This window comes from Camponotus vicinus, unplaced genomic scaffold, assembly GCF_025532165.1.
Source record: "Camponotus vicinus isolate PSW18456_S1 unplaced genomic scaffold, iyCamVici1.0 SCAF_12, whole genome shotgun sequence".
NCBI lineage: Eukaryota > Metazoa > Arthropoda > Insecta > Hymenoptera > Formicidae > Camponotus > Camponotus vicinus.
In genome coordinates this window covers 3,691,507-3,713,214 of record NW_028141948.1, presented here as the reverse complement: position 1 = coordinate 3,713,214, position 21,708 = coordinate 3,691,507, and the positions used below count along the sequence as shown (strand labels likewise).

At 31.7% G+C, this 21,708-nt stretch overlaps 2 protein-coding genes and 2 long non-coding RNA genes across 4 annotated transcripts; 1 reads left to right on the top strand and 3 right to left on the bottom strand.

Moving 5' to 3' along the window:
* Positions 1–1,807: 1,807 nt before the first annotated feature.
* On the bottom strand, positions 1,808–7,240 carry LOC145962795 (uncharacterized). The gene is made up of 5 exons (XR_014435965.1): positions 6,858–7,240; positions 4,406–6,295; positions 3,990–4,333; positions 2,636–3,919; positions 1,808–2,556 (listed from the first exon to the last, which is right to left on the bottom strand). It is a non-coding gene; the product is annotated as an uncharacterized LOC145962795 (long non-coding RNA).
* LOC145962796 (uncharacterized) lies at positions 6,106–10,086 on the top strand. The gene is made up of 3 exons (XR_014435966.1): positions 6,106–6,309; positions 6,920–7,256; positions 9,628–10,086. It is a non-coding gene; the product is annotated as an uncharacterized LOC145962796 (long non-coding RNA).
* On the bottom strand, positions 7,341–11,560 carry Ohgt (E3 ubiquitin ligase component cereblon). The gene is given in 8 exon segments (XM_083084153.1): positions 7,341–8,999; positions 9,090–9,286; positions 9,404–9,549; positions 9,625–9,877; positions 10,640–10,984; positions 11,166–11,263; positions 11,388–11,460; positions 11,462–11,560. Coding segments are annotated over 8 exon segments (1,317 nt in total). The 5' UTR covers positions 11,528–11,560; the 3' UTR covers positions 7,341–8,860.
* An 8,780-nt stretch (positions 11,561–20,340) lies between these two features.
* On the bottom strand, positions 20,341–21,548 carry Mrps18c (mitochondrial ribosomal protein S18C). The gene is made up of 3 exons (XM_083084831.1): positions 21,331–21,548; positions 20,926–21,133; positions 20,341–20,831 (listed from the first exon to the last, which is right to left on the bottom strand). The coding sequence occupies exons 1-3, from the start codon at positions 21,469–21,471 to the stop codon at positions 20,740–20,742; spliced, it is 441 nt and encodes a 146-aa protein (XP_082940957.1). The 5' UTR covers positions 21,472–21,548; the 3' UTR covers positions 20,341–20,739.
* Between the last annotated feature and the right edge of the window lie 160 nt (positions 21,549–21,708).

Sequence of the window (21,708 nt, the reverse complement as noted above, 5' to 3'; positions counted from 1 at the left end):
TCTTTAATCTTAAATTTTCAATGCGTAGGCGTAATCTGATATGGACTTTACCCAATAAACACATGATGGAATATTAAACATTTATTAAACGTAAAGTTAGTATAAATGTGGTATAAGTATATCAGATAAACGTTTTAATTTTTATTGTTTTTATACAATCGTATAATATATGATAATGATATCCGTTTTTATTACATTTGCATAAAACAAAACGGATTTTATGCGTTGAAAAATATTATATAAGAATACGAAAAGAAACGTTTAGTTTCTAGAATGTATCTGCGTCTATTTTATTTCTTAAAATCGTATATTTATGTAATCGAAGAAACGTTTATTGAAAACGTATATAATTTATGAGAAAAATCTCATTTATAAATGTTTACAAAATTCTATTCTATAAATGGTATAATCTAAGTCTTAAAAACGTTAATAAATTGTTGCACGAATAATATATACACACCTGATTTTACAACTAAAATATTATACGACTAATAAACATATTTTATTATTATATATATTTGACCATATTTTGAGTTAAATATATATAATAATAAAATGTTTATTAGTCGTATAATATTTTAGTTGTAAAATCAGGTGTGTATATATTATTCGTACAACAATTTATTAACGTTTTTAAGACTTAGATTATACCATTTATAGAATAAAATTTTGTAAACATTTATAAATGAGATTTTTCTCATAAATTATATACGTTTTCAATAAACGTTTCTTCGATTACATAAATATACGATTTTAAGAAATAAAATAGACGCAGATACATTGTAGAAACTAAACGTTTCTTTTCGTATTCTTATATAATATTTTTCAACGCATAAAGTCCGTTTTGTTTTATGCAAATGTAATAAAAACGGATATCATTATCATATATTATACGATTGTATAAAAACCATAAAAATTAAAACGTTTATCTGATATACTTAGGCCCAATTCCACAACTCGAATTAACCCGAGTTTAATACGTTAAACTGGGTCCTGATTGGTCCATTCGCCACTTAAACTCAGGTTAACTGGATTGTAGAACTGGGCCTTATACCACATTTATACTAACTTTACGTTTAATAAATGTTTAATATTCCATCATGTGTTTATTGGGTAAATCTATCACATTTAGACCTCCCGTAAATACTTGATTTAAACGTATAATATACCATCATGTGTTTATTGGGTAATAGTAACATTTTCTTAACATTTAAAAGAAGTCATTTTGCAGTACTCTTTTAGATGACATTTATAAGAAGTCATGCTACAGTATTCTTTTAGATGTCATGTATATGAAGTCTTTTTTTCCTCTAAAATCAACGCATTAGAGGACTTACTGATATCATTATGTTATCATTCAGATGGCGTTTTCAGACGTCCAACTCTTAAACCTTAGTACTTTTAGAACTCTTTTTGATAACTTATTGCTCACTGGGACGGTACGGAATAGAGCGTGCGGAATAGAAAGTGCGTCATAAAGCAGCCAATCAGCGCTATTCCGCACGTTTCTGTACTTTTTCATGTCGTCTGCGAGTGCATCACAGATTTGGAGTACGTCCGTTGTGAGGGTCATTTTAAAACGGAAAGAAAATATTATTAAGAAAATATTATTAAGAAAATATTATTATTAAAATAAATAGACATGGATAGTGATATTAAAAAGTAATAAAAAGTAATAAAAAGTAATTATTAAAATTATTTATATTATGTATTAATGTTAGTTATATGAATTAGACTTATGTTAGTTATATTAAGGGACAGGTTTTTTACATTATTCAAAATAAATCAAAATATTGAGAACAAAATGTATACTTAATAATTAATTTATATTTATTAATGTAATAAATGAAAACATTAAAGACAATATTTAGAATTCATTATTTGCAGCTTTTTCCCACTGTCACTGTATAGCACCTTCCGTACAAAAATATTCAGCAAATCTTTCTCGATATACATTAGGCAAATTGCGTGAACTTACATCTTCTATTATTTCATCAATATTTCGTATGCCAAGTGATGTTGCTGAGTGTCACTTTCATTAAAAAATAAATACCTCCTTTCTTGAGGGCGTTTCTGCAGTTCCTTACTAATAATATAATTATGCAAACAAACTGTTGCCAAAACCATTTTTTCAGCTTTGGAGACGTATGTGTTAATTGGCCTTCGAAAAATTCTCCATCTTGCTACCAAAATTCCAAAAGCACTTTCGATTACTCGTCTTGCTATGCTGTGTCGATAGTTGTACACTTTTTTTTTCAAATCTAAATCACTTCTTTTTGGGTATGGTCGCATTAAATATGTAGTCAATGGGTATGCCTCATCCCCAACAAAAACATATGGCAATACATTTTGGCCGACTGTAGAAGGTGCAGGTACATTTAAAGAATCAGCTTCCAATCTAGCTTTTATAGAACTGACAGCAAACACACCAGCATCACTACGACGACCTTCTGATCTAACATCAATTAATATGAATCGGTAGTGTGCATCTGCAATTCCAGTCAAATTACAGCTGTGGAATTTTTTGTAATTGTAGTCCCTGGCGAAAATAAGAAACTTTATAAAGCGTTAACAACCGTTGAGTGAGGGTTTTCTGAGAGTTTATATGCTTTTCAAACTTTGTAAGAGCACTTACATAACGCTGTTGGGTTTTGAATGCTTATCAAACGCTGCAGTGTTGCAATTTTTGTTCTACAAACTCTTTATATAATGTTACATGAAAGTTTTGCAATGCTGAGGTAACATTTTTCAGAGTATGTTCAGTAAACGTTGATACATCTTCGTGTACAGAGTTTACTATCAGACTTCTCAAACGTTTAACAAACACTTTTTCCAATACCGTTTTTTCACTTTCAGCAAATACTTTTTCAATGTGGCGAATTGTACGGCGTTTACACAAACGGCTTGGAAACGCCTAAGAAACGCCTAAGAAATGTAATAGTACATATGTATATAGAATATGCTTCTTCGCTTTGCCGCTATGCGGCGCTGCATCAAATTAGCTAACTCGTATTCAACTTTCCGTCATAAAGTGTATATAAAGAACTGATACTAACACGATCCGAAGTTTATTTTTTCTTTTAAGGACCGTCTACGATGGAAGTAATATGGAGTGGACGGTGGAGTAAGGCGTAAGCGAATGATTCTTTTCCATTTCGCATTACTCTTAGTCTTACTCCACCGTCCACTGCACCGATATTATTTTCATTGTAGACGGTTCTTTAGTCAGTTTAATTTAATAAACTGATTTAATTTAAAATAATTTGTTTAATAATCTGGACCGCTTGTTGGGATTCAGAATATGGAACAGATTATTTGAAATTAAACGGATAAATGGGAGATAGCCTATTTATTGCGTATATTAAAAATAAAATATAAATAAAAATAAAATTATTCTTATGGCCGAGTGTATTTATATACTTTTATAAATGTCCAAGATATTCACTTATCAAAAATGAAAAAAGTAATATGTCTCGAAAGTTCATGAAATTTTCACATAGATTCCACGTAGATTCTAGTACCGTTTTTGAGCGGATTATCCACTTGAATATCCACGTAGATTCAACGATATTAATCTACGTGGTAATAACGTGGATTTCACGTACTGTTTTTGTCGGGTAATCGCTTAATAGAGGATGCACGCAGTTTCCAAAGATGAAATTAAACACTTAATAGAGGATCTGTAAATGTTTAAAGAACTCTTTGCATACGCCATGTAAACGCTATGCAAACTCTCAAAAACGCTATGTACAAACGTCTTTCAAACGCTGCAGTGTTGCAATTTTTGTTCTACAAACTCTTTACTAATCGTTTTTAAACTCTCGACGAACTTCCACAAACGTTCATGTAAACGCCAAACAAACGTTCATGAAACGTCTCATTTTTGCCAGGGGTACACTGACCCACTATGAGGAGGAGCCTAAAATATTAATTTAGAATTAATGTTTTTCACTAATATGTAAAATAAACATATTCAAATAATTAATTACCTCTATAGCAATATGTTTTCCATCAATAGCATCAAGGCAATGTGGAAAATTCCAAATTGATTCAAAATCTGTAGCAACTTTCATCCATGCATCCTGACTTGGAATTGGCAAAACAATATCTTTTAATTTCTCCCAAATTACATTACAAGTTTCATGAATGATCATTGAAACGGTATTTGGAGAAACTCGAAATGCATATCCGATAGACCTCATGCTGTCTCCACTAGCCAAATACCTCAAGCAAATTTGTAGTCTTGTATGAGATGCAATTGGCTGTCGAATATTTACTTCTTTTTCAATATGAGGGCCCACCAGCAAAATCAGTTCTTCAAATATTGTTGAATCTACTCTTAAGTAATTGAAATGTAGAGGTTCATCTGTTGTCTTTAACTTAGGAATCAAATTATCACTGTCACCTTGAAGAAGTCGTTGTTCCACAGTGAAAATTGGCCTCACCCAGACACTTCTTTTTTATTTCTTTTCTGAGAGATTCATGTATAATACTAATAATTTTATTAACGTGTGTCTTAATTTTTCTTTACGATGATGCAGCATCGGACTTCTGAGATATATTTTCATTAAATACTTCATCGTTTCACGTACTATAAACTTTTTATCCATTATTTTGTTGAAAGTTTGTAATTAAAAATACAAAACGAGACAGATACTCCAAAATCAAAATCCGTTAGCAAATGCTAAGAAACATACACAATACGCATTCCGCATCACGCACGATTTCAGTGTGCTCTGTTCACATAGTGCGTCATAGAAGGTTTTTTGACATATCCAATACAGATTAATTTAGAAATTTAATTTTATTTTGATTGATTGTTTTTATGACATATTATGTCTCAAATTGTATAAAAGATTATTTTCGTTACAATAGTTTATGTATTCTAATTAATTTTTTCAATTTTTAAAACATTTCAAATTTTTTTCAGTCTTTTAAGTCATTTTTACGTACCATGTGAACAGAGCACACCAAAGCGTGCGTAATGCGTAATGCGGAATAGCGCTGATTGGCTGCTCTATGACGCACTTTCTATTCCGCACGCTCTATTCCGTACCGTGTGATTTCACCCTTAGATTATGACCGGTTCTTTTTTGTAAACGATTTTCGATCATCAAATCAAACTTGTCTCAGAACAAAAATATCAAATTGATATGAAACAAAGGCTTAGGACCGCGGCGTAGGATGACGGTACGAAATAACAAATCAAATAAATAATTAAAAGACAGACCTCGAATGCTAATGAGAAAATTTAATAAAGAAAAAGGTCTGTCAAAAAATTCTAAATAATAAAAAGCTGAAGGACAAACGCACGTTTCGATCTGTTACAGATCCTTTTCAATGTCTTAATAATTACAAAGTTAAAACGCTGTAGCTAAACAAAGAAGGTTAAGTGGACCTTAAGAACGGTTAAAATTATTTAAAAATACGATCCCGGTCCATTACTTTTCTTATACGGACTATAGTTTGAGTTTCCAAAAATCGATTTTTTGCTTTTAATTTGCTAAAATTATTGGTATATTTAGCACAAAAAACTGCAGAACTACTTACTAAATATTGAAAATGGTTTTTATTTGAAAAATAATTATTTGACTAGGAAGTGATTAAAATTTCTTACAAAATCGCATAGGAATATCGCAAAAATACGATCCGATCTCACTTTTCTTATACGAATTATAGTTCGAGTTATCAAAAATCGATTTTTTCCTTTTAATTTGCTAGAACTATTGATATATTTGATACAGAACTGCAGAACTATTGTAAAATAAACTACAACTCCGAAGAATAATTGATTTTACATGATTTGGTGCGATGTGTGAACTTTAACGCACTATATTTTCGGATTCGATTTTTTTGTATTTAATCAAAAATTATTTAGGTTACATAGAGTTCTATGTAAACATTTAAAATAATTTTGAATTATTTAAAATAATTCAAAATTATTTTAAATGTTTACATAGAACTCTAAAACTATTCAAAAGAATGTTAAGAATTCGAAAAAAACTTAGATTTTTAGATACGGTGTTTACAAGTTTATAAGAATCATTTTTACTTCGTTTTTTGTTGCCACCTGATATTCACCGTCGCGAGCAGTCGCATGTTTCGGGCAGGCGGTGGGCCGTTCTCGCTGGAATGGCCGACTGCCTAGCCACGCGGATCGCTCATTTATTGGCCGATCTTCTTTAATTAATACCTCGAAATTTTACGTGGTTTTGTGCAAAATGGTGCAGGACTTTAATTCAGTTTAGCGAGCTCTATTTATAATTTTTTTTGGACGGAAGATACCTGGGACACCCTGTATATATATAAGTAAAAATAATTATATACATATAATATATACACATAATTATATATAAATATAATATTTAACTCTTATATATTAACACACAATTCCTTTAATTAATGGAGATATACAAAATAAAAAAGAGTTATTCTATTTAAATAGACATATATAATGAATAAAGTATAAACATTTTAAACTTATTTCTCGAGCAAATAATTCAGGAAACATTTTGATGCTATAATAATGCGAGTAATTAATTTCTTTAATGTGATTTACTCTAAAGCGCCGCATTTTGTTCTTAGTATTTTTTTTTAAACTGGAACAAAAAAATATTCATGGAAATATAAAGCAACAAAAAAATAGCAAATAATTTTAGTATTGTTAATTTTTTGCTTTGACTTATATGTCATTTTTTGCAATGGCATGATATAATCTCATGCTATCTAGCCCTTCATAACTTTTTAATGAGTGCAGCAAAAAATTACTTTTAAAAGCAAAATATAGTAAAAAATTAGCAAATTAATTTCATGTATAAATTGTGTTCTGATAATTTGGCTTAGATAGCTTAATATACCTCATCAAATCGCCGAAAAATGGTTCTTCTCCATGACAACATTCGGCTCCATGTTGTTATAGCCATGAAACAAACACTGATGGAGCTCGAATGGGAGATTCTCTCGCACCCAGCGTATTCTCCGGACCTGGCCCCAAGCGATTATCATCTGTTCCGTTCGATGCAACATGCTTTGGAAGATACACATTTCCATAATTACGGAGAAGTCGAAAATTGAGTTGCTGAATGAATTGGCTCAAAAGACAGACCGTTCTTTCGTCGTGGAATTCAACTTCTGCCAGAAAAGTGGAAAAAAGTCATAGCTTCCGAAGACGAATACTTTGATTGACGTATTCACACATTTTGTTATTGAAATAAATGCTCAAAAAACACAGCAGCTTTCAATGTAACTTCCTTAAGGTAAGATAATCGAAAAATGAATATTTTATATTTTATAGTTTATGTAAAATTAAAACATTATTTCATGCTTCATAACTTGAAAAGTACTTAATGAAAAAATATTTTATTATAGTGTTTTGAAAAGCTCTCAAAATAAACTATAAAAATATACAATAAATAATATTCTATTTAAAAAATTGGATCTATTTAAAAAATTGGAAATGACCCTCAAATGACTATCCAAGGTCAAATCAATGACACCATTATGTCCCCCTTTGTACCAAACTTTTGTCTGAAACATTTTTTTCTAAAATGCTTTCCTGAGCAGATATTCCAGTGTATCCTTTAAAATGGGGCACCCTGTATATACAAGGTGTATACACCTTGGAAAAGTCACTCAAGGTCAAGTCCATATTTTCATCATATGGTCCTCTTGAAGTCATGCAACTTTTGTCTGAAACATTTTTAACTATCGAGTTCAGTTTTCGAGATATTCGGTTCGAACTGTTTAAAATAGGATATCTTGTATACATAATGTATGCAATTTTCATGTATAATTCTTTATAATATACATACAAACATTAAATATGATTTGCATCTCTCTCTGTTATCTCAATTGCACAAAGAACAAAGAAAAATTTGAATATTTATAAGTAGAATAACAAAATTTCAACAGATTAACCAAAAAGAGTAAAACTACTATAAAGATGGAAAACATAACTTTTCTTATACAAAACACTAAAAATAAAATTATATAAAAGAATTAATGGCAATGAAAGATATTTCTTTTCTATTTAGAGGGTCTCTACAATATCTGCATATTAAAAAAACAATATTTTATAATGTTTTATATTAATGTTTAATTAATATAAATAAGAAATAAACTAACCAACTCTCTTGCAACAGCCTAAACCCTTCAAAATGTACATAAAATTGTTTGTATAATAACTCATAATTGTTACTGATATAACAATTATCCTCTGCATATATAACTTTTATAAATCACTATTGTCCAAGCATATATAGTTAAATTAGAAACGGAACAAAACTTATACTGGGGGTGTCAAAAATATTTTAATAATTTATTCATATATATTTTTGGGAAGATATATATTTTTAAATATTTTATATATTTTGGAAAGAATGTGCATTATATCATGATTATTTATAAACAAAAATAATATAAGTTAATATTTAATACAGTCATGCTTTATCTATCTTCATTTTTATAAAATATGTCAAATTTACTGGCTGTTAGTCATTTTTAAATTTCTTTTTTAATCACATATCAGTCATGATATATAAAATTAGTTTTTTTATTTCAACATCTTCCATTTTAGATTTTTCTCTATCCTAAATAAGATTTTCTCAATTTTTTCACTTTTGTATTGCTCTTCTATTAATCGTATTTGTCACATGATTATGATACATTAGAATAAAAAAAATGAAACAAAATAGTCATTCTCATTCTGTTTATGTGCTATTAAAATAAGATTATAAATTGAGAAGAAATCTTAAAATAACGGAAAATGATTGAGAATTATTGTACATTTTTCAAAAGTACACGTTCATCTAATAAATTATAAAAACATTTATGACACCCAACATACATTAAACATATATCTTTATTTCTTCTTTTTATTCTTCAAACTCCTGCGTGTCAGGCCCCAAAATGTTTTGGGTCTTAAACTATTATTCACTGCTGTAAATTTCCAACCAACGTGATGATGACAACCTTTACAAATAGCTATTGTCCAAGCGTATCTAAAATAATATGCACAATTATCAGCAATGAAAAATAAACCTTACACATTTTGAATGTGTTTCCGATGAACGTGAACATTGCAACTTTACCCCGGAAACCAACTGTATTCCGTGGAAGGGGCTGCATCACTGAGCATAACTCCTTGAACATGATAAAAAGTTATAGTTTCGTGTATAACGCCACCGGGATTGACATAAGTACCCTGCGGACCTTCCTTATTCATCGGAAACATGTGCGATTGTCTTCCGATAAAAGATTCACAATTAACGCACACGTAGATTTTATCCTTTAAATAATAGTTCAAATTAAAAAAAAGACAATATATCACAAAAACAACAATGCAAACGTTATCTCATGTATTTATATATTTATATAAATATATAACGTTTTGTTTCATATGTACCTCCATAAGATACTTTAATTCTCTTTGTAATCGAGAAATCGCGCAATCGTAACTTAATAACATAAGTCTCTCTTCATGATCCATTAGAATATTTTGTGCAACCCAGAAGGATAAATCTATAGGGTCTTTAGGTATACTACCACCTCCTATAAAATACAATTTTTATACAATAAAAGGCTTGAATCTGTTTACATATTTTTATTTATATAATTGTAACCTACTAGTTTCAAGAAACTGTAAATGCTGACGTATTCTAAAGGAGAGTCTTATGGGATCATACTGTCTATAGACCCAAGCTGGCCAAGCAGTCACCACAGCATCCAAGTTCTCTACTCTCTCTTGTTTTTTCATATCTTCTTCAGAATTAGAAAAAATTCTCAAGCGATCTAATGAGGCCAAACGTTGGTTTAAAAATGGTGGCCCAAGTGTTATCTCTGGTAGCACTTTTACATTGGCCGAAATTTTATTGTGATCCTGATTACAATATCAAAATCTTGTAAACAAATTATAATGAACATAGTAAATTATAAATATATGATATAATTATAATATAATATATGATATATATATGATATATATATATGATATAATTATAATATAACTCTATATAACTATAATATATATATCTAAGATTGATAATTATATCTACATCCTGATCCCTCATTGCAATTGTATTAAATTATAGTGTTAGAAAAAAATAAATAATATAAATTGTTTGGTTGTGAAAATAAATTAATTTTCTAATTCTGCATTACTCACAAATTTTGATAATAAAATTAATTATACAAATTCAGGATTCATGGAATTAATAAATCTTAAAATGTGATCACAAGATCTAGTTTTACTAAAAAAATAAAACACATTCAGATTGAATGGCATATACATTCATCCATGCAACATAATAAAAAAGAAAATTTTCAGGATGTTTCACAAATCCATATTATCGAACATAGGTAATGCATATGAAAAATCTAAATATTTCGAAAATATAATTCAATATGACTACAGTGAAATAACGGGAATCTTAAAGCTAAACCATAAAATATTTTACCTCTTTATACAAGTACCAAAATTATTAAATTGTTATTTTAATTCTCTATAACATATATCTCTAATTTTCTATAAAATATATCTCAAATTCTCTATAAAACATATCTTTAATTTCTTTACAGGATATAACTCATATTTTTCCACAATTACTGTTGCAAATTTGTATGTTTCTTATATAAAACTGACCTGTGTAATAATACGTAATATCTTAAAGCGCTGTCTGCCTTTAGCTTTCAAGCGAAATTCTCGTCGGCCGTGATCCATCCATATACCTCCATCTGTGTACTCATAGATCTCAGCAGTTGTTCCTATTTGCTCCATCTCAGGATGACCATAACACACAACACCAAAAGTACGATCGTTTTGTATACAATTTTGCAACATATCTATAGTCTGTGCGCCAAAAACTGTCATAGGTAATGTTTGACCGGGGAATAATACAGATTGTTTTATCAATAATGGTAGATTCATATAAATGCCATCATCCAATATTGTTCTTCCTCTTACTTCTTCTAAGTTTTGTCCTAAATACTAAATGAAAAATAGATATACATATATATATACATACACGTACACATGTGTGTGTGTGTGTGTGTGTGTGTGTGTGTATATATATATGTATAATTATCTTGTAGAAAATTGTATCAATTACAAAACTAATTAAATATTTTATTAATTCTTTCATATTTTTAATTAGAAAACACACACTTACAGAATGTGTCGCTGGTAATGTTACATCAAATGTGTTTTCCGTAGGCACCGGTATGTCCTCCATATTGGGCTCTACGTACTCTCTGTGACTTGGTAGATCTACAAATATATATCATATGCCACACTTTTAATGAAATATATATGTATATTTGTTTATTTGTTTGTTTATGAGTCAGGGAAAGAAGTGAATCCATTAAGATACGAAAAATACTACAGAATATACCTAGTTCGAGCGTGCTTACATCTGACGAACTTTCAAAATCCTCGTCAGGACTACTATGTGGATAAACTTCTGTGTGCAAAGCAGTTTAACTTCAATATTGGGCACTTGAACAGTCTTACGCACAGTTGCGTCAATGTCATTTTTGTATCTATATGTCATAGATTAAGCTATAATCTAAAAAGTGACAGCAAATTACTATAAACGAGGATTTTACTACAACCGACCCTTGTACTACTAGTTCACGCGTTTAAAATTGCAAATATAAATACGCGATATAAATACATATATATATATATATATATGCATCTCTGTGTAACCTTACACGACATATTTTATGGTGTATCGCGTCAAGTAATCTCGATCGAAAAACATACCTATTGTAGAACGCTCGTCGAAATCACTCTCCTCGCTGTCATAATCTTCGTCAATATCCATTATTACTTATTAAATTATCCGTTCGATTCGAATATAAGCAAATCGTACATATATCCTTCTTTGACGTCAGGGAAGAGGCAGGTGTGTATTGGAGAAATATAGAATGACACAGAGTGACAAATTACATGACATAAAATGCTCCGTATAAATATCTTTATTTTATCAAGATTCGTTATTACTTATCTCTCATTATCATTTATCGCTCCTCTCATTACAAATCAAATAAAAATCGTTGCCGTACGATTGATAATTACTCGATAATAATTAAGTACAGACTAACTGTGTTTGCATTTCCCACTCGAGTTCTCCCAATGGCCGCATTCAGCAGACTCAACTGCTAAGTAGCAATCGAACGTGATTGGTTTCTACTTTCAGGTCCGACCAATCAGCGTCGAATTACATCGGAAAATCTAGTAATGTTGCCCAACTGTTGAGTCCGCTGAATGCGGCCAATGTCCCAATTAGTGTCCCTAGAAGATAGGGACACTAGTTCTAACAGCCGGGTGGTTGGATGAGAATCATAGACATAGTAAGTATAGACCGAGCATCCATTGTATAAGCGTTAAGTATACGAAAAGAAAGACAAAAGATGTAAGATGAGTTTCTTTCTCTTTTCAATGCCGGAGGAGTGGGGAGCACTTCTCCTCATCTCAATAGGGGAAACGACGAACCGGCGCGAGGAGATGAAGAGAAGTGCTCCCCACTCCTCCGGCATTGAAAAGAGAAAGAAACTCATCTTACATCTTTTGTCTTTCTTTTCGTATACTTAACGCTTATACAATGGATGCTCGGTCTATACTTACTATGTCTATGATGAGAATAAAAGAAGAGCGCGAATTTTAAGGGCGGGTTTTCATTTGACGCTCGACGCCACAGATATCTATACTATAACTAGATCGCTAACTCCCATTGATTTTGTACATAAAATGTGTCCCCGAAAACCATGTAATATGGCGGTCGCGCATGCGTAATATTGGTGGAAAACTAATATGGTGGACACTTGTAGCCAGCTAATATTTAAGTTTTCACCTTAAAACTTTGTACTTTTTACATTATAAACTTTTAATTTTGTAATAAAATAAATATAAATATATATATATAAATGTTATATACATATATTTTTAATCTTCATATATTTTTAATCTTCTATATATATTTTTAATCTTGATTTTAATTATATCACATACCTTTTAAATATATTTTGATATATTTTATCTTTAAAGGCTGTGATAAATTTTAATTAAAAACGAAGAACATTATATATTATTTAAAAATAACTTATATTCAACTGTAAGTTTATACACAAATTACATACTTATGTACATTGTACATAACATCAACCAATCACAAACGTGACTGCTGTCCACCAACGTTACACATGCGTGAGAATTTAGTACATAAATTTCGTGGACATGTATTTGACGCAAGTTAGCGGTCTAGTATATAGTATAGATGTCTGTGCTCGACGCTCATTTTTAGCGTCAAAAAACATCATGTGATCAAAAAATGACGAATTGGTATCTTTATTTTTCGTCACGTGATGTTTTTTGACGCTAGAAAATGAGCGTCGAGCGTCAAGTGAAAATCTACCCTCATGCTGACTTCTATTATAATATTTGAAAAAATTCTGTACGCAACTTTAATACGCAGACGTATACAGTGAACTCTATACTATACTGGAATGTGCACTGCCTTTGTTAGCACTCGGGACATCGAAAGAAAAGGACAGGTTGCTTTGGAATGATTTCTGTCTCCGTCTAGTAAATTTTGATTGGTCGATCATTTTATATGATCTTCGTTACAAACATGATCTTCGTTAGCTTCGTTACTTCATACATGTACGCACATGTATACCTCTTTCACACTGATCATCACTCAACTCAACACATATGCACTGAACGTAATCAATGTTTTCAGCTCGAAGAGTACGACGATAGAAAAGGACACGTATTGTTCCACTTTTCCCTCTCGCTCGTCCCGTTTTCTCCTACGGCAGTGCACATTCCAGTATAGTATAGAGTTCACTGGACGTATATTTTTAGCTAAGGTAATACATGAAAAAGAGAGACGGCAATACCAAATAGATACTGTCTCTCTCGGCTCGAGGTCACCGGGCAATAACAAAGGCAGCGCTCGTTCCAGTTTGTTCTATAGTTTAATGGCATAACTATGGCCGGTATTCATAGTCCGATCTTATATTTAAGATTGTCTTAAGTCTGGTCCGAGGTTGACTTAAGACCTCATTCAACCAATCAAATGGCTGCGTAGCATTTCAAGCTCGAACTTAAGACGATCTCAAATATAAGATCGGACTATGAATACCGGCCTATATTTGCATTTTACAAAATATATGCTTATCACATCACAATACAAGATATATGATCTAAAGGGTCGTCTACAATGATCGTAACATAAGGTTGTAAAGACCGTAAGCGAAATGAACCAAATCCATTTCCTACGGCTACGATGTATGTTCTACGGTGGACGCGCAATCAGAATTAAGAACGCAGAATTCTTCCGTGACTGCGTATGCGCGACGGCCGTAGAACACACAAAATCCGTAGGAAATGGATTTGGTTCATTTCGCTTACGGTCTTTACAACCTTATGCTACGGCCATTGTAGACGACCCTCAAGCCCCTTGCACAATGCTAGGCAACAGGCAATAAGAACAGAAATAGTATCTATTCTCTGCTCCTATTGGCGAATATTTTCTGTTCTGCGTAATTATTGGTGAATAGTTTCTATTCCTTATTTCTATTGCCTGTTGCCTAGCATTGTGCAAGGGGCTTTAAGGCCATCACACACAAAATTGCATAGCTGCATATGCATAGCATAAGACCATATGAACCAATGATCGAGTATTAAATCGCCATATTGACTTACATAACATAATACTCGATGCTCATTGGTCCATATGGTCTTATGTTATGCATATGCAGCTATGCAATTTTGTGTGTGATGGCCTTTAATATTAGCCTAAGTACATACAGTAGCGTCACTTCTTTGTTCTCTAAAGACCGCAATTTTGAGTGCGCATGCGTCAATTGTACAATTTTCAATATGGCTACGTTATGTGCTACATGTGATCTAGGGGTCGATTGTGTATCACACAACTTGGTGAAAATTACAAAAGTGAGCAAATGTACTAGAATATTTATAATTTCATTAGTCAATATCTAGTAAATTTGCTCACTTGTAATTTTCACTTAATAATGTGATACACAATCGACCCCCTGTACACGTTATCTGCTGTGAGATTAAAATATTAAGTAATAAAGAAGATAAAATTTAAATTTTGTTGTGATATATTAAATAAAAAAAATCACAGAAAAAATAAAAATGTCTAAAAGTAAGTGATATTTAAATGTGTATAATATGCATATTATAATACCAGTAAATAAATATAATGTAATTGTTAATCGTATTGAAATTTGTTTGGAGCAAGTGTTATAGTTTTTTAAGTAACGTTAATATATATATATGTATATATACACACACGCGCGCGCGCGCGCGCGCACACACACACACACACACACACACACACATGTATGTATGTATGTATGTATGTGTTAACATTACTTAAAAAGCTATAATCTCGCTGTAAACAAATTTTAATGCGATTAACAATTGCATTCTGTTTATTCACTTAGGTCCATATTTTGAATCCTCTTTTAACGATAAAAGTGCCTCTAAAAGTGGGTTATAAGCCTTTTGATTAGCTATGAGCCACTTTTAGAGGCACTTTTATCGATAAAAGAGGATTCAAAATATGGACCTTATACAATAACTTTACATTTTATGAGAGAGAATTCTAATTTACGCGCTAAGTTACAATTTGCAATATGGCGATGGGTCATGTGACTTGGCATAAGCACATCAAAGGTGCCGACACCGAAGTGACGCTACTGTATGTACTTATACTGTGGGTGCGTTCCGAATTACGCATGAAGCGCGTAGACTGTATAGAAAATCGTTCCGATTTAACCAATGCGCGCATTGGTAGCGCTGAGAATTCTCTAGATTGTACTAACCGTACTAAATTCTTAGCACCCTTCCAGCCATAGACTTATATAATAGACCGCGCCATCTTATGGGCGCACGCACGCCGACATAGAAGGACAGAGATAGTGATGGAGTCGTCCGCTCTCTCTCATATTTGAGAGAGAGTGGGAGAAGACGGAGAAGACGGAGAAGGCGGAGAAGGCACTATATCTTATTCTATCTTATTCTCTCCTTTATCCCCACCTTATCACATTTAGACAGAGAGAGCACAACTCCAGCTATTGCTCTCTCACTTTTGTGCCAGCGTGGGTTGCTCTCACGGTTGGCTTGGTCTATTATATAAGTCTATGCTTCCAGCGCATTGACTGCCTCTACTCTCGACTTGAGGCAGTTGATGCGTTAATGCGTTTATGTGATCTATGGGCTCGTTCCCACTGAGCGCGTCACGCGCGCGTCAACCAGCGTGAGCCAATCAAAACATCCCATTGTAATAATATGTTTTCCGTGTTATTACAATAGGATGTTTTGATTGGCTCACGTTGGTTGACGCGACGCGTGACGCGCTCAGTGGGAACGCGCCCTAATCAGTCTATGCGTTATATGCGTAAATCAGAACGCACCCTTTGTCTCTCTTGCTAGCATCTCATTGGTAGATTTGTCGATATATCGATGAAAGAATGTAACCATACATTCTTCAGAAGAATGGCTGTGATTGGTCAATGACGTCTAGTAAACTACCCCGGGTCGAGTTAAATCCAATCATTCGAAAACGCCATCAGAAAAGCTCCGCTCTCCCAATTATGGTCATCACACATAAAATTCCATAATGGCCATCACACATAAAATTTCATAATGGCCATCACACATAAAATTCCATAGCCCCTCCAAGGGGCCAATACTCGACCGTGATTGGTCGATTTTCTTAGGGCTCCTGCACACAGGACGCGGCAACACTTGCCGTGCGGCGGAAGCCGACATGATAGCCAATACAAAAGTTGGATTGAGTTCAACTTTGACGCGCGGTGGATGTTATGTATCTGCTGATTGGCTATCGCGTCGATTTCCGCCGCGCGGCAAGCGTCGCAGCGTCCTGTGTGCAGGAGCCCTTACGCTTATGTTTTACGCGCCTTTACGCCTTGTCGTATAGATGAGCCTTTAAGCGTCGTCTACAATGAGATTTTAAGGAGACTTAAGGCGTAAGACTTAAGAAATTGACCAATCACAGTCGAGTATTCTCTTAATACTTGACTGTGATTGGTCAATTTCTTTAAGTCTTACGCCTTAAGTCTCCTTAAAATCTCATTGTAGACGACGCATTAATGTGTGATGGCCATAAGCACGTAAGACGTAAGGGCCTCCGCACAAGGTTTCCGTATCGCATTACGTTACGTTAAGTATAGATCGTAAATTTAACTCCGTATATAAAATTAAACTTCAGTCAACGCACAGAAGAAATCGTAACGTAAAGACATGTCTTTACGTTACGATTTCTTCTTTGCGTTGACTGAAGTTTAATTTTATATACGGAGTTAAATTTACGATCTATACTTAACGTAACGTAATGCGATACGGAACACCTTGTGCGAAGGCCCTAAATGTAAGGAAATTGACCAATCACGGTCGAGTATTTGCCCCTTGGAGGGGCCAATACTCGACCGTGATTGGTCGATTTCCTTACGCTCACGTTTTACGTGCTTATGGAATTTTATGTGTGATGGCCATTACCTAGCGATCACCTTCTATGGGTGCATTCGTTTATATTCGTATTAAGTTAGCCGGAAATTTTTCAGCCAACCAAAAATCTCCTTATGGAATCGTTTGTATTTCGTATGAAGATGTTTGAAGTGTGATTAAAAACGTTTGTGAGTAATTAGAATAATTATAAAAAATTAATCATTTTTACAGTATGTAGTTAGCCAACATAACTAAATATTAAAAATTCTCCTTATGAATCGTTTGTATTTCGTATGAAGAGTTTTGAAGTATAATTAAAAAGGTTTGTGAGTCATTCGTTTAATTTTAATTAAATTTTTTTATATTGTGAAGTTAGCCGGAAGCTATATAAAATGGAAATTGGTGTAAAGAAAAAACATAGTTGTTTTTAAGAAAAAATATGTAATTTGCAATTAACAATTACATATTTTTTCTTAAAAACAACTATGTTTTTTCTTTACACCAATTGATTCCTCTCATTATTTTGTACATAAAAGTATTAAGGTAAGATAATCGAAAAATAAATATTTTACAAGATATTTTATGGTTTATGTAAAAATTAAGAAATGATTTCAAGCCTCATAACTCGGAAAGTACTTAATGAAAACTAAATTAATTATAGTGTTTTGGAAAGCTCTCGAGATAAGCTACAAGAATATGCAAAAGCATATAGGGTATCCCATTTAAAAAGTTGGAGGTGACCTTCACATAACCTTGACAACGCTATTCGAGGTCATAATAATGTTGCTGTGTAATGCGCCACATAAAACCCTATAACTTTTGTATGAAACATTTTTTTTTTAAATGCGTATTTTTCGAAATATTAAGGGGTTTCCACACTTTTGCTAAACCCTGTATATTAAATATTACTACAGTCCAGAAAATTATAATATACTTAGCATAAAACTGATTTTTTATACAAGCTATAAAAAAAATTCTTCTATATATTTACTTTTATTTTTTCACAAGAAATTATTTTGTCAATTATAATTAATTGGATTACATATATTACCATCTTTTTATATAAATTTTATTATTATATAGTTTATTATTTGAAAGCGAATATAAAATAACAATTAAATACATAATCACAAATTGTGATCATTTTCTGAATGATGACTACATTATAAAACAATTATATAAGATTTACTTATTTATTGGTAGAAAAACATATTTCAATTATCTACGCTTATCCACGATCCATGATATATTATGCGATTATGCGGAATTAATAATAAATTAGTCATGGATTAAAAGTTACAAAAGAGATAAATTTGCTCGTTTTGCTTACACTTAAAGTCAGTACACATGAGAAAATTTTAGTATTTACCATAAGCAAATCGACCAATCACAGGACGGCGTCCATTTTATATAGGTTCCGGCTAACTTCACAATATAAAAAAATTTAATTAAAATTAAACGAATGACTCACAAACCTTTTTAATTATACTTCAAAACTCTTCATACGAAATACAAACGATTCATAAGGAGAATTTTTAATATTTAGTTATGTTGGCTAACTACATACTGTAAAAATGATTAATTTTTTATAATTATTCTAATTACTCACAAACGTTTTTAATCACACTTCAAACATCTTCATACGAAATACAAACGATTCCATAAGGAGATTTTTGGTTGGCTGAAAAATTTCCGGCTAACTTAATACGAATTTCGTTTATGCAGTCGCTGCCGCCATAGACCTTACAGATATGGACTGGCAATACGTATCAGACTGTGGTCCGAATTCATAGTCGTTTCTCAAATCTTAAGACTAGAGAATTTCTTAAATCTATCCTAATACGACCATTTCATTGGTTGAGCTATCCTATTCAACCAATGAAATGGTCGCATTAGGATAGATTTAAGAAATTCTCTAGTCTTAAGATTTGAGAAACGACTATGAATTCGGACCTGTGTCCGGAGGAGGTTAGAGAGAGAAACATCTATTTGGTACTTCTCTTTCTACAAGTGTCCGGACACTTGTAGAAAGAGAAGTACTAAAAAGTATGTTTCTCTCTCTAACCTCCTCCGGACACTGCTTCTCTACAGAAACTATAGGCAATTGCCAGTCCATACTTATAAGGTCTACGGCTGCCGCAAATGTCATTTGTTTATCTATAGTTTACATCACGTACACTATAGATAAACGAATGACATCTGCGGCAGCGACTGCGTAAACGAACGCACCCTATGTTTGAAGGTGCTATCTACGCCATTAATTTTAGCTGCTACATCAAAATTTAACTTTTAATAAAAAATTTATTTTAAATTAAATTAAATTTTATTTACGGAGATGATAAAACATGAAATTATATTTTGTTTAATATTAAAAAATTTATGAAAATATTGAGACACGTTTATATGCTTGCAATATTATATCACAGTTAAAACACCATAAATTTTGTGAATACTATATATTGTGTAGCTTGTTCGGAAATATTATATTACGAATGTAATTACAGATCCATATAAATTATGTAAAATATTCTATAATTCTGTTTTGGCAATGATAAATATAAATATTCTTTATTTAGATAAAGTCAAAGTTCATTGTAACAATTCATAACATTTTAGTTGTTACATTTATTCAAGTACTTACAAAAGATTAAGGTTGATTTTTGTCATAAAAGAACCGTGTTTCGAATTTGTGTGTTTGGAATTTGGGCCATGAACGAACAGACTTATATACCTTTTTTATATATGACTTATATACCTATATGTAAGGGCAATCCAAGCAAAAATAATATCGAGGGATTAAAGTATACTTGACCTAAGCTATTGTGTGCAAAACACAAAGAAAAGATTAAAGATTAAATTTATTACTTTTGACACCTCCGATGATTCTTAATTGAATCTGATTTTCCAATCCCCTTTACATCCTACACGTATACGAGCTTAGAAGTTAAAATACTTGTTTTCTTAATATTTTCGGTATGCTGTACACACTGATATATAAATCATCAGTGTCACATGGCTCAATTTGGGACACGATTCATTGTCGAATGTATTTATAATAATTAATTTAAACTTAGATAGAGAATCTTTAGAATTTCTTGCAATGGTAATCAATCAATACATTCAACAAATGTACAATAGCCTTTTTAATTCCATAATAACATTAATTTTTTTTAATATATATATATATATATATATATATATATATATATATATATGTATATGATTCTATTATTAGTCATCTAATATTTATGCGACCTAAATGGTTTATTTGGATCAAATAGTTGTGGATCTCTAACATATTTTGGTTCTTTGGTCCAATAACCCATTAAACCTATAATGTAACAAATATATACTTATAGTTTCTTATAAGTTTCTCTCTCTCTTTTAATTTTATTAAATACAAAAATACATGTATATTTGAGTACCTGCAGATCTAGCTTTATTAATTTCTTCTTCTAACTTCTTCTGTTTATATTTGCATAATCCAGTTATATGACTTTCATATATTCTGCCTGTGTGTTGACTTTGAAATTGAGAAAGCAATCTTACATTTTTGTAATCTGGTTCAATATTCAATGTGCACAAGATACATTTACGTTTCTCCTTTACATAAGGATTTTGAATTTCTATAGGCTACAAATATAAAAAAAACAAGTATGTAGCAATGTAATAATTATATATATTCATGAATTAAAAATAAGCTAATATCAGATAATTAATATAAAAATCAAATGTGAAAACTGGAATAAATAATTTTACGTAATATAGCTGTGTTGTATTTTTGTTTATAAGCAACACATAAAATAGATTATATATTCACTTCGAGTTACCATCTCATCTTTCACCGTTTTTACGTCGGTTTGTACGGTGCTGTCGGCGGAGCTTTTACTTATATTTCGAAGACACGATTTGTAAAACTTGCTAGCGACCCTTGTCATCGTAATTCTTTGTAAAGCAGAAGTAGAAATCATTTTGCACAAGTGTCTATAAAACTACACACAACTTGCATATATAACCTGTAAAATATCACTAATCTACCCACAGACTTCTATAATACACTAGACTGCTAACATCTGTATAAAATGGGTCTGTTCTTTTCAGCTGCACTGCTGCACTAGTGCAATTAGTTAGAGTGAAAGAAAGTATGTTTGTCTCTTTCTAAGGACCTGAGCAGAATGGCTGCCTTAAGATTTTAAGACTATGTTTTA